The following is a 14,137-nucleotide window of genomic DNA, read 5'->3' as shown; positions in this document are numbered from 1 at the left end:
AGGTTGACTCAGCCTCCATTCCTTCCAAGTGAGTAAAATGAGTCCCCAGCTTGCTGGGGAGGGTGGAAAGTGTAGATGACCAAGGAAGGCAATGGCAAACCACCCCATAAAAAGTCTGCCGTGAAAACGCTGTGAAAGCAACATCACCCCAGAGTCAAAAATGGCTGATGCTTGCACAGGGGACTACCTTTTTAGCTGGCTCCCACCCCCAACACCCGCTACTCCTCCGTTCATGCAGAAACTGCAGCTGCTCCCACCAGACCCAAGGCACCCACATACCCAAGCAGCAGTCCTTCACAATGCCCACCACTCAGGTTCCACAGACAGAAAGAAAGAGAACAAGGGGGGGGGGAGAAAGGGAAATAAATAAATGGGGGGATAAAGGAAAATAAAGAAATGTGGGGAAGAAATGAAAAGAAAGGGAAAGAAAGAAAGAAAGAAATGTAGGAAGAAAGGGAAATAAAAAATGGGGGGGGGGAAGAAAGGGAAAGAAAAGGAATAAAGGAAGGGGAATTAAGGGAAATCAAGAAATGGGGGGAAGAAATAGAAAGAAAGGGTAATAAAGAAATGAGGGGGAAACTTACTTGAACTGTGGCAGTGAATTTCCTAGACCCTGTAGTGATCCTGGCCAGCCAAGCAGGCCCTGGAGTTGGGCCCTGTGATCCCTACTCACCAGCTGGGCCCCAGGGAGGCTGCTGCACAACGTGGCTGGGCCCCACGATCCTTGCCAGCCAGCTGTGCCCCAGGGAGGCTGCCACATAGCTCAGCTCAGCCCAGCAATTCCTGAGGGCCAAACCAAGTGATCTCAAGGGCTATAAATGGCCTGAGGGCCAGACGTTCCCTGCCCTTGAAATAATGGCTTGTGGTTTCCCTGATTATAGAGAAAGTACTACAGTCTTACACAACTCATCTCTGATATTACACTGTTCATACAAGTAGACTTTCCATTTGAGCAGTTATTTGTGTACAATGGCTGGGTAATGTTATATCTGAATCAGCTCTAGGCCTCTCTCTGTTAATCTAGTTCTATCAAAGGTACTGTTATTTATCCTTTTTTTATACATGTGTTCTAAGTGACTTCTAAACTTCTCATATAGCTAATATTGAGTTGTATCATATAATGACAATATTTTCTTAGGTCTACATAACAGGCACTTACTTAAATATCTTCTGATTTCTGGCTTTGACTCTCCAAACTGCTCAGCAATTCAAAACTTGAAGATATTTGAATTCTGAACTCCTTGGTCCTTGATGTGACATGCCTTTCTTTGTATTAGGTGGAGAATTGGAAAAGAGCTATACAAAACAATATTACTCACTTAAAAGACTACATCATTGAAAGTGAATAGAGACCTAAGGAAACAAAGATATGTATCCCATAAGGCAAAATGAGTATTTAAGCTCAGGAAAGTATGCTTTGAAATATTTTTGGTACAAAGCTGCTAAAATTATGATGCTAAAAGCAAAGTTTAATTCTGCAGTGAAACCGGGATATTAAACCAATGTTTTAGAAAGCACTAATCAATAAAAATTTTCCCCTGGCTACATAAAGTTAAGATCAAAATTATAAAACCATACAGTTAAAGAATGCAAAACTACTATTTGAATGGGAAAGGGGGGCTTATGTTGAAATCAACAGGCATTAAAATTGCTTACAATCTGGCTCAATTGCAATTTGGTGTATTATATTTTTAACTTGGTGGAGTGAAATCATGCTGCTTTACACCAGTTTTAGTTATCTGTAATCCTTGTCCTATTACATTATTAGATGTCTTATTCTATCGATTGCATTGATTAATAATAATAATAATAATAATAATAATAATAATAATAATAATACCTTTTATTTATATCCCGCCCTCCCCACCGAGGCAGGCTCAGGGCGGCTCACAACATATAAATACAATGTACAATAAAACCATAATTCACAATAATTACAATCATATAAAACCATCATTAAATCATTAAATTAACTTGTATTAAAATTAACGTTATGGTGCTATGACTTAGATCTTCTATAAAATTCAGTGGCTAAAACATATCCAGCAAATCTTTCTTGGCTCGGTATTAAGTGAAGGCTATTTTGAAGAGGTAGGTCTTGCAGGCCCTGCGGAATTGGTCTAGACACCGCAGGGCCCGCACCTCCTCCGGGAGTTGGTTCCACAATATGCTGTGTATTCTGCCTTGAGTCTCTATGAGAAAGGTGGACTATAATCATAGACAAATGAAATGAAAATAAAGGTAAATTTGAGAACAAATACATGATTGGAGACTGCAATTTTGCCTATGAATTCTGAAATTGATGCATGTATGTGAGCAGAAGGGTAGAGTTTGCATGTACAAGCTGCTCCATTCATTATTACAATAAAGAGAAAAAGTGCATTCTGAGGAAGGCATGCATGAATTTTCCTAAACTATAGGGATGAATGGATTGTAGTGCCACCTTTTCTTCATGCAAATCACTTTCCAGAACTTTTCTAGGTGATCTCTGGCTGATTTGCTTAATCCATATTTCCAGCTTTAAGTACATGTTTTACATAATTTGCCTCCCTATATCTACCTTAGAGTAGAAGTTTGTATCTAGCTAGGTAGCCAGCTCAAGGGTGACTCAGCCTTCCATCCTTCTGAGGTTGGTAAAATGAGTACCGAGCTTGCTGGGGGGAAAGCGTAGATGACTGGGGAAGGCAATGGCAAACCACCCCGTAAAAAGTCTGCCGTGAAAACGTCAGGACTGGTGCTTGCAGAACCTTTACCTTTATGTAATGACTATGCAATTCAGTAAGATGCCTGGTACCCTGGTGGCATACCATATATACATGATCACAGGAATTATACATTAACAAAGGACCCATTGTGGAGAAAAACCCATGCATTAATTGAGGGCAAATGGAAAACAATCTAAAGAAAGTTAGGCAAGCTCCCATTCTAGGGACATAGTGGCCCCAGAAATCCAGGTAAGAGCACAAGTGAATCATGATATGAAGTACTTATAGTAATCTCCTCTGGCAGAATTTCGCAGCATTGTTGAGAATTTAGTTGTCAAACAGACTCTTTCTAAAAAAGTGAACACGTGAGCAGTGACTCACAGAAGCTCATATCTTGACACAAATTTTCTTAGTCTTTAAGGTGCTGCCGGATCCTTTTCTACTGCTATAGACACACTAACATGGCTACCCATCTAGATCCAGATATAAACCCTTTTTAAAGAATGAAATATTTTACTAATCTAAAAACAGTTTTTGGTTGTTGTTGTTTTTTTTTGTCTTGAGCACCAATATTAGATTTGGGAACCCCGTTATAGCCCTATTATCGGCTAGCCCAGTCTCATCAGGAAATTAATCAGGGTTGGTTGCTATGCAGAGGCAAGCCATGGCAAACCTATTCCTCTCTTGTTTTGAAAACCCTATGGGGTGGCCACTAGTCAACTGCAACTCGATGACACTGTTCACTACCTTATATTCCCAGAGAAATTATCAGAAGCATGATGGAGTTTCTGACTCCCATTCTGAGACTACTGGGTTCCCCATGACAACTTACATGCATTTGGTTGTAGTAGCATAGGGAGAGACTATGTTTGAAGACTGCTGGCTCCAGAAGCCTGTGGACATTTGGGTCGTTTTCGCACTTACCTTATTCTGGAGCGACATCCCTCTTCACCGCGCAGCGTCTGCGTGGATTTCGCACTACTTGCTCCGCAGAACCTGGAAGTCCCGCGGCTTTTGTGTCGCAAATGTAAACCGCCAAAAACCAGTTTACATTTGCGACGCAAAAGCCGCGGGACTTCCGGGTTCTGCGGAGCAAGTAGTGCGAAATCCGCGCAGACGCTGCGCGGTGAAGAGGGACGTCGCTCCGGAATGGTTTCCTGATATCAGTACTAAGGATGTTAATTATGCCATTCCAACTACAATTTGCAGCACTTTTAATGCCATTTAAGACACCCGCTTCCTGTTACCAAAGCAAGGGGCAAATGATAGGTAATGAAAGAGATCTTCTCCAGCTCAGGTTACACTTCAAGCCAGAGAAGAACTCTCAGTGCTATCATGATCCCCGTGGGTTAGAGGTAAGCATCATGAGCTGCTGTGGTTTGTATTTTGAATAAAGAACTTTGGTGTCACCACTGGCCTGATGTTGAAAAAGGAAACAGCATTATCATTTAGTGCTGCAATCACACTTTCACATTCCAAGTTTTTTTTCAATTCTTATTGGTCTCACTATTAGTTCTTTAAAAGAGATGTGTAGATCACACGTTAAAAATGTCAACAGATTAGTCTCAGCAAGATCTAATGAAAAATGCAGCAAAGGATGACTTTTCTTATAACCCCTTATCTTGCACAAATTGTTCCAGCATAATTAGGAGAGAAGAAATGTGGAATGTATACTATATAGGGTGAAAATCATTGGAGGAGGAGGGAGCTTAAACCATTGGCGAAGGAAGTAAAATAGTTGTATAAAATACAGCCCTACTCCAGAGAAAGAAAAACAACAATAATTGGTTAAAACTAACATTTGCTAAGTCTGGCAAATAAGTAATATGAAAATGCATAAAAGAGCCATATGTATTAATAGTGCTATCCCAGATTATATCCTGTAAATTGCATAAACAGAAAATGTAAAAATCCATTCGTTATTAAGCATTTTGTGCTTTTACATCCCACAGGAAACTAGTCTGTTTGAAATTTCACAGCAATAAATGCAATATTCTGTTTTAGGATACAATCAAATAACATTTTAATCCAGCAGCCCTGTTTATCTGACACTTAAAAATTAGATACATTCTTATGCTTGCAGACAGCAGCATAGCTGCTAGGCTGCATGAGCAGAGTTTGCTTCCTTGGATGTGAAGAGTCAGGGGGCGCCCGTTTCGGTGCGCAGAGAAAAAGGCGGGATCTGACAGTCTAGCTTTCAGATCTGCGCTCCTTGTCGGCTCCTTCGTCTTGGCAGATAATCGGCCCTCCTGCCCGCCCTGCATGTTATGTGGGCAATTTGCTGTTTGCCTCCTTGGAGGAGCTGGGTAGAAATTTTTTACACCTTGGCTGATTGGCAGTGGCTGGGGTGCGTTTTTTGCCTACCCCACATAGCAATGCAGTGGATTGAGGATTTGGCTATCAGGAGGCGCTGTTAAATAGGCGGTCACTTTAGTGGCAGGTTTTTGGGGTTTAGGGCACTATGCAGCTAGGGGAGGACTGTGAAGCATCCCCCTTTTGGGGAATTTGGGGTCTGGTATGATCAACCTTCGGGTTTGAAGACCCGGGTTTGGAGAATGCAGACTGTCTGGAAGGCTTGGCAAGAGGATGCCTTTCTGGTGAGACATGCATCTGGATTTGGGCCCTCTAGTGCGTGCCTCCCTGCTGGGCCTGCCTGGAGGGAACTGAGTAACACTCAGCTCTGGCTGAGGGGCTGGGTCTCTCACCCGTTAATGGCAGGGGAGCGGTCGTGGTGACCCCTAGCCCTGGCCAGGCCACTGGTGGGGTACCCTTGCTGTTTATTAGAATATTGAATAAAGTGGCCCAATTTTATACCAGTACTCTGTGTCTGACTCTTTATTCCATCCTTGGGGAGCAATTACATATTATAATGATTGAAAAGGGGGTGGCTATTTACTTAGCTTGGTTTCTATTCTAAAACCTCCTCAAATGCTTAAACGTATACAGTCTGAATGAGTATATCTTAATTAATAAAGGTAACAGCCTCCCAAAACTACATACCACTTTTTCAATTACATTTTTGATAGCAAAGAACCTTTCCAGTATGATGAATTCTGTATCTAACTGAAGGAGGAACTCATTTCCTGATGCTGTTGAGATCTGAATAGCAATGGAAAATCATACATTTGTTTTTTTTAATGTAATTTGCAGCACTTCATCTTCCATAACCTACATTCCCCTCCTCTAGATGCTGTTCATTCTTTCATGGAAAGCTGCATATTTGCAGAGTTGCCAATGGGCCTAGAGGAAAAAATGTCCCATCTCTTTAACAGAGGTTCCATATATGGAAATGAACAGCTGAAACTTTTCTTATGATGGAGGTAAATAACATCACCTGGTAAATAAGCTTCTATTAAAGGAAAAGGACATTTTTCTATTAAAGGAACAGGACATTTTTCTTCAGGCTTTTGACAACTCTATGCAAGTTATAGCTGAGTTGTGAAGCTTTCTTTTATGTAAATCCTAGCAAATTCAAGCAGACATACAAGTAAACACATTCTGAAAAAGAGTACACCCAAGCACTAAATGGCAAATGGTCTTTTAGCTTCTTGGCTCAGGCCTTCTTGCATGACTGTTTCAGTTCTTGTCAGCACTGTTTTCAGTTAGCCCATGACAATCCCTAGCAGTAGCTGAATGGACTGATTTAGTTATGTCCATTCTGCTGTTCTGTGCTAAAATCATTACTAATTGAGGGTGGTTTTTTTTTTAATTTCTGGTGGAGGGATTAAAGGGGCCAGTGGCCTTCTCCTTAAGCAAAATTTTCCCCTTAAACTCAAGCGAAAACTGCCATCGACTTTGAGGAAAGCAGAAAGAGTCTTGATTCTTGAAAGAGTCTTGATTTATGAATGTTTATCCGTTTTAGATGTATTTAAATGGTTTTAATGGTTTAAATGGTTTAATGGTTTTAGATGTATTTAAATGGTTTATGAATATGTGTGTTTGATGTGTTGGTATGTTTGTGGAAGAGCACCTCATTTCGTTGCTCTCTTTTTGTTGAGAACAATGACAATAAATTCATCTATCTATCTATCTATCTATCTATCTATCTATCTATCTATCTATCTATCTATCTATCTATCTATCTATCTATCTATCTATCTATTTCTATCAAACATATTTGCCTCGCAGTTTTCCTTTAGTGATAATCAGTTGTCAGGCCAGACCCACGCTACTCACGTCTCACATACCTACCTAGAACCCACAACAGACTTTTATGCAATAAATAATAGTAAAGAACAGCTACGCTGCTGATAAGGTGGATTTCAGATTAGGAGATATGGTCTTGGATCCTTGAAATATGTGAAACCATTAAAAATAATGGATAACAGACACTAAAGACAGTAGTGAGTTATACATCAAGATGCTGGACTTCTTTTCACCCAGTTGCTTTCTCAGCCCTACAAAAGCCACTGCTGAAAGTCAGGAGACCTTCCAGAATAGCATGCCATGTGCTACAGGGGGCTGTATCAAGAAAGATGGCTGTAGAAATTGCTTCCTCTCACTCTTGTGTGAGGGTCAGATACACTCAGTCAAGCTCCGCCTGCACAAGAACATGGCAACATGTTTCCTACCGAATCTTCCTCCTTGCTGCAGTTGCCAAGCCTCATGGCATGCTGTTCTGGAGGGTCCCCTGACTTGCAATAGCTTTTCAGAATATGCATTATTCTTCTGGCAGAGTTGCCAACCCTCAGGTGCTGCCTGGTGATCTCTTGGAATTGCTGCTAATCTCCCTAGATAACCAAGATCAGTTCCTCCCAGAGAAAATGGCTGCTTTGGAGGACAGATTCTATGTTATTATAATATGCTGAGGTCTCAGCCCTCCCCAGGCTCCACCCCCAAATCTCAGAGTTTCCCAATGCAGAGTTGGCAACCATGTCTGCTGGGGAAAGAGGAACAAGCAAATAAACACGTGTGCACTCAATTCACAGAATCACGATCCCCCAGTGCCCACAACTATTTTCCACATGGATTATAATGGGATAGTACTGATCAACATGCTCTCAGGAAACCTGAGATGGGAGGGGAATAGGGCTGCCAAGCCCCCAGTCCGGGTGAGGAATCTCCCGCCCTGGAGGTTCTCAACCCACCGGCCCACATTGGGCCAGCAGGGGGAACCTCCCCCTGCGTCGCTGAAGCGATGATGTCACCCGGAAGTGATGTCATCAAAATGGTGGCACCCGTGTAGGGCTGCTCTAGGTGTTTCAGGGGAAACTATGGTTTCTCTGGACTCTCTAGTCATTTGGGAGGTAAAACTCTATGGTATAATAGGTACCATAGAGTTTTAACCTCCCAAATGGCTACAGCATCCGGGAAAACCATAGAGTTTTCCCAGAAATGCTTAGAGCGGCCCAGCATGGGCACCACCATTTTGATGACGTCACTTCCGGGTGACGCCATTTTTCGTGCGCGCACATCGCGCATACGAATGTCCCCCGCCGGGGGATGAAGAGGACTTGGTAATCCTGGAGGGGAATTCTATCTATCTATCTATCTATCTATCTATCTATCTATCTATCTATCTATCTATCTATCTATCTATCTATCTATCTATCTATCTATCTAACGTGTTGTGAGCCGCCCTGAGCCTGTTTTGCGGGAAGGGCGGGATATAAATAAAAAGTATTATTATTATAATCAGATTTATATCCCACCCTCCCCTGATGGAATCCCTGATGCACAGATATTGTGCTCTGGTGCAAATGCTTATAAATTTATAATTTTTACCAAGTTCTATAATTGCTTCACTTCAGAAGTTCTGATACTCTTCTGATTTTTTCCCCATTTACATGTTTTGGTATTTAGGAAAATATAAGATTTTTCTGCCAACAGGCTCATTTTTAAATCAATTATCAATCAATTTCCTGTCATCTCTCTTGTCAAATATGAGGCCAGTTTTATTGATTGTTCACAACCTGCTACTTCAAGAAAAGGAAGAGTGACTAACAGTTACAGACACAGACACATTATTAGATCTTTGACAATGGTGGTGGCCTAGAGGTAGTTCCATAGGAAAATATTTTTTGCAGTTCTTTCCCTGTGCTATTATTCTAAAATCCCTAGTTATTTAATAGTCAATAACAGCATACTGTTGAAATCTGGTGTATACTTTTTTTTTTTAAAGTCTGCCTTTCTCCCCTGTGGGGACCCAAAGCAACATACATCACTCTCTCCCCCTCCATTTTATTCTCACAACTACAACTCCATGAAATAGGTTAGAAGAAGAAGAAGATATTGGGTTTATATCCCACCCTCCACTCTGAAGAGTCTCAGAGCGGCTCACAATCTCCTTTACCTTCCTCCCCCACAACAGACACCCTGTGAGGTGGGTGAGGCTGAGAGGGCTCTCACAGCAGCTGCCCTTTCAAGGACAACCTCTGCCAGAGCTATGGCTGACCCAAGGCCATTCCAGCAGGTGCAAGTGGAGGAGTGGGGAATCAAACCCGGTTCTCCCAGATAAGAGTCCACACACTTAACCACTACACCAAACTGGCTCTCAGGTTAGATTGAGTGAGAGTAACTGGCTTATGGTCAGGTGGTGACCTCCCAGAGCAGACAGGTGGGATCTGAACCTGGGTCTCCCAAATCGTTCCTATACCCAAACCACTATACAGTGCTGGGAGTAAGCCACATTGAATGCAGTGGGATTTATCTTCAAATAAACAGACATGCATAGAATCTTCAAAACAATTAATGATCCTCAAAAAGCACAATTCAGAATTCTGCATGTGAAGCTTCCAGCCAGGAAATAGCTACTCCACTCTGCTCAGTTATGTTAACATCCAAAATAACTGCCTGTGTGTAAGTCTTAAACAGCTGTTGACTATGGCATGAGCTATAAATGTAAACTGTGGGTGAGTGGTGGAGACCTAATAAGAGGGATCCATTGTATTCTATGGAACAGGGATGTATGGAAATAGAGGACATCTATTATGCTTTACAGGAATGTGATGCTCTGGAACAAGGGATGTGGCAACTGCTGTGTGTGTTCCTGATTCAAGCATGGTATGATTTCAATATAAAGGTAAGTGACAGTGCCATTCTAAGCAGAGTTTACACCCTTCTAAGCCATACTGCAGGCCAACATGACTATCTTGAGACTTTGTTTAGGATGGCACTGTAACTGATAGAACCTCTCTCTAGCATGTTTCAATGCTACAGGTTCTTAGAAGGAGGTGTTGAATGTTTTATATAACACTTCAAATACATTAATGTGCACATGGATTATACTAAACACAATGGTCAATCCAATCTAGCACATCTCTTCCAATACAAACAAACCACTACTTAACATTAGTACAAGAAATAATATTTTCAAAGTAAAAACAACACACATAATTAGAGCGACTGTATTTTGAAGGCTTAAGAAGGACGCAACATAGTTCACTCTTCCGTTGAGTAAATTTGAGCTTTATTAAAATACAAGTATTTCAGCATTGCATAAACATTTGTACCCTTATGATATGTAAAAGAGATACTTCAGTGCTAACAAGACCAAAGCAACATTCATTTTGAAAGTGTCTTTGTCTTAATGTGCTGTTTGTAATAATCATATATAATCGGTGATGTATGAATATATCAGCAAAAGTAGATCATAGAATAGGGAAAGTGAATTCATTCAAAATCCTCTCTGTTTGAGATACAGTTCAAGGCCCTTTCTCTGTAATCTTCAGAGTTACTAGACAGTTTCAAGAAGACTGCTACTGCTCTCTACAGTTTAAATGCATCCACTTCTTAATTACAGTAAGTAATTGACTTTGTTCTGCTCCATCCCAGACATTCAGAGGAAAGCAGTTCCAAAGGCTTTGGCTTGGTGAATTACATTAAATGGTAGGTTTTCTGGCCCATTTTTAAGTATTCCCTACTTAGAATTCCTGATTAAGAGTTCTTGGAAGGGATTCTCAAAACCATATTTGCACTTCGTACAATAACATTTTTAAGACCATTCGGAAAAGACTGCAGAGAAACAAATGCCAGATTTGGCTCAAAGATTTGAACAATCTACAGTTGCAGGCCTAAATAATGTATAACTAAAAACAAGCATCAATGGCACCATATTAAGTAATTTTGCATTTATCAAGTTGGGTTGGAATAAACACAAGGACTACTGAAATATCAAAGGGAACATGAAAAACTCTTTTTTGCAAAAGAAGCTGCCCTCCGTGTTGTTTTTAATTGCATTCTTATTTAATATCCACAAAATTATCCTGCCTTAAAGAGTACATCATTTTCCAAAGCACTGGATCTCAGAGATACATCCCATTTTAGAGGGACAGTAGTTTGAACATATGAAGCTGCCTTATACTGAATCAGACCCTTCGTCCATCAAAGTCAGTATTGTCTACTCAGACTGGCAGCGGCTCTCCAGGGTCTCAAGTTGAGGTTTTTCACCCCTATTTGCCTGGACCCTTTTTAGGTGGAGATGCCAGGGATTGAACCTGGGACCTTCTGCTTCCCAAGCAGATGCTCTACCACTGAGCCACCGTCCCTCCCCTTCAATAGTAAGTCAGTCAAAACCAATAAATAAGCTTGCAGATTGCTCTAACTTTCATTTAGGCAGGTAGTTATGAGTGAAGTTTCCTCTCTTACTTCCACCTCTGTGTGTCAGTGAATCAAAACATCTATGGGAATGAGCATACATCAGTTTGCTGGATCCTTAATTCTACCTTCTGAAAAGGTTCAGAAATCCTGATAACAGGGTACTCATATCTATCTTATACAAGCCAGTCATATAAGGTTATTCACAAGCTGTGGTGAAATAATTATCACATATCACTGAATGGGATCCAAGCAGTTAACTTTACCCAAATTTGAATTTGTAACATTTGCCAATTTTCTGAGTTTTATTAACTTTGTTTTTGGCCCTGGATCTCTCACCTACCCACGTACATACATACCAATAGGACATATGGGGTGGGAAGGAGAAAGTGGAGAGCATAGGGCAGATGAAGCAGAACACAGAAGCTGAGCAATGATGTAACTACACACAAGATGGCTTTCCCTGTTCTCTTCTGCTCCCCATCCCCCCCTGTTTTTTTTCAAAGGAGAAGAAAAGTAAAACAAGCTAGGAGAAAGGTGATTAAACCAGGCAAATCATCTAATGCTGCTTCCCTCGTTGAGTTTCACTTCTTGTCTGCATTCTGTCTCTACTTTCTCACTTACTCCTTCCTATTTGAAACAGTAAGGAAAGAACCAGGACCACAATCACAGACAGCAGTAAACTCCCATCACCTCTGACACCTGAAATTCTGAGAATTATAGGGGTTTTTCCTTCTCCTTCTTCCTGGTAAGTGATGCATTAAAAACAACTATTAATTCCCAGAGTCATGAAGTCACACTCCATACATGCTCAGAAGTACTCATGGCAGAGTAAAGATACTCTGGCTTAAATCTGAAAATATGGTGACTTAAAAAAAATGTTTTGGTCAAGGAATGGGGAAGAACAAAAAGCTATATTACCATAGTCCATGTTGGCAGAAACAGCTTAGAAAACATGAACAGTTTAGAAGCAGTTTTCATCTCAGCTGCTGCTTTCCCTCCTCCCTCTCCCTTATAATTTGGTAAATTTGTGGAAGTGTGGGAAAGGGGGAGAGGAGGAAAACTGGCAGCTGAGACAACTGGCACAGAGCCATTTGGAACTGAGGTGAAATTCAGTATGGAATGATTCAGAGATTCACAAACTGGAAAAGTTACATGGCAATCCCATGCAGGGTTGCTCCAGTCTAAACCCTTTATTTCTGAAGTAACTCTGCATCAGATTAAACTTTTCATTCCTCCCCCATTTCTGAAATTCTTCTCTATCCTTGCTTATTTGGTGTAATTTACTGCACACAAGATGTAGTAAATTGTGTGGAAAAGTAAAATAGTAGAAAGGGCTCCGAAGCCCTGTTCCCTTGCCACTAGAAATCCTGCTTAGGCCCCACTGTGGTTCTGAGGTTTTATATGACCAAGCGTTGCCCATCTACTTTGATACCAGACAATGCTAACAGCAGTCGTGGAAGGTCATTCTAACTAAATTCCGGTGGCCCAACATTTTTGCATTTGCAGTTCTCGTGTAATTGATGACTTATTTCACAATTTACTTTTCTGCCCGCTTTATTCTAGTCCAAGGGCTAATTTTTTAGATGGAATTCTGTCATGCCTATTAAGACGTGGAAAAAATAGTATTTCTTTTATCTGACACTGATGCTTTCTTTCCTTGCAGCAAAGAAAATATATGCCAAGGTGGCAATATGAAGGGGTTATTTGTAGATTTATGTGTATACCTCTATTGTCATTTTGTATTGCATTTGCTGTTATACCCTTTTGTTTTCCATAATACCTTGTATGTTCATTAATTTCTAGTTTACTTTCCTTTTCCTTGAGAGTCTTGAAGACTTGTAACAGCCAATGGCTAATTAGAATAAACAAACCGAAATGAACTGAAACCTACTTTCATACATTTGCGTGCAGATTTAACAGCTATACACTTGATTTATAATATAGCAGCTAATTTTCACAAGATGCAAAATTCTTCATGAGTACTATTTTTTTTTTTTTTTTTGTATTTCATGGTGCACATTTGAAATTGTAAAGGACACACAGATCAGTAAATGCCTCCATAAAAAAGATACAAAGAAAATATACTGGATTATATCCAGTATCCCCTTCTGTGAGCTGAAAGGGCACTCCTGGTCCTAACATCTCTGTTGATTCCCCTTCTGTCTGCAAACGTGCATGCTATTTTGCATGGTTTCCTGAGGATCCCCCAACCTCCAGAAATGTATTTTCAAGGGGCTGCAGAAGGAAGTAGGAAAGATCCATTCTGTGAGCTCTGCTTTGTCTGCAAGTTCTTTGGATCCAACGCATTAAAATTCCACATTGTTCATTTTTGTTTGAAAATCTAGTTGAAATTTTCTGACTGGGCCTTCATTTGGTAAATAATAACCCCCTTCCTAAGGATAAATAGCACTCTTTCACATGGACTTATCCTTGAAAGAAAACTTAAATTTTCAGTTTTAAATTTTTTTAAAAAAATTAATAATTTTGGTTTACGTATTATAGTTGGTAACTGGAAAAAAGCCAACAGGAAAAAAGCTCGCAAAAACCCCATGGACATAAATGCTCACAGAAAAAAGCCCATATGGAAAAACACCATGTAAAGCACCAGAGAGATTTATAATTGTGGATAATCATTAACCTCCATTTATGAGAATGAACAGGTATATTTTATGTTGTTATTTTAGGATAAAAATCTGTCATATTCACATGCAACAATTTATGCTCTGATTTCATCAAGCATACTTAAATATTAATTTCACTATGTTGTTAGTATATTTGATAGACTGCAGAGGAATCTGGCTTGCTCCAAACTAACACTGGCTAACGCACAGGCAGGTTGCCTGGAGTGAAAAAGAAGAAATATGAAGCATTACATGACATGGTTGCCATTTTTG

At 40.4% G+C, this 14,137-nt stretch overlaps 1 protein-coding gene across 1 annotated transcript in view; it reads right to left on the bottom strand.

Annotated features, from left to right (window-relative positions):
* The window catches only part of ARHGAP15 (Rho GTPase activating protein 15), an 884,620-nt gene that overhangs the window by 409,739 nt on the left and 460,744 nt on the right, over nucleotides 1-14,137 (bottom strand). Inside the window, 2 exon segments of the mRNA XM_060257451.1 lie at nucleotides 1,160-1,266; nucleotides 5,699-5,804. Coding sequence (XP_060113434.1) covers nucleotides 1,160-1,266; nucleotides 5,699-5,804 — 213 coding nt within the window.

The sequence above is a fragment of the Heteronotia binoei genome, chromosome 16 (genome assembly GCF_032191835.1).
Source record: "Heteronotia binoei isolate CCM8104 ecotype False Entrance Well chromosome 16, APGP_CSIRO_Hbin_v1, whole genome shotgun sequence".
Lineage (NCBI taxonomy): Eukaryota > Metazoa > Chordata > Lepidosauria > Squamata > Gekkonidae > Heteronotia > Heteronotia binoei.
This window is presented reverse-complemented; position numbering and strand designations above follow the sequence as displayed.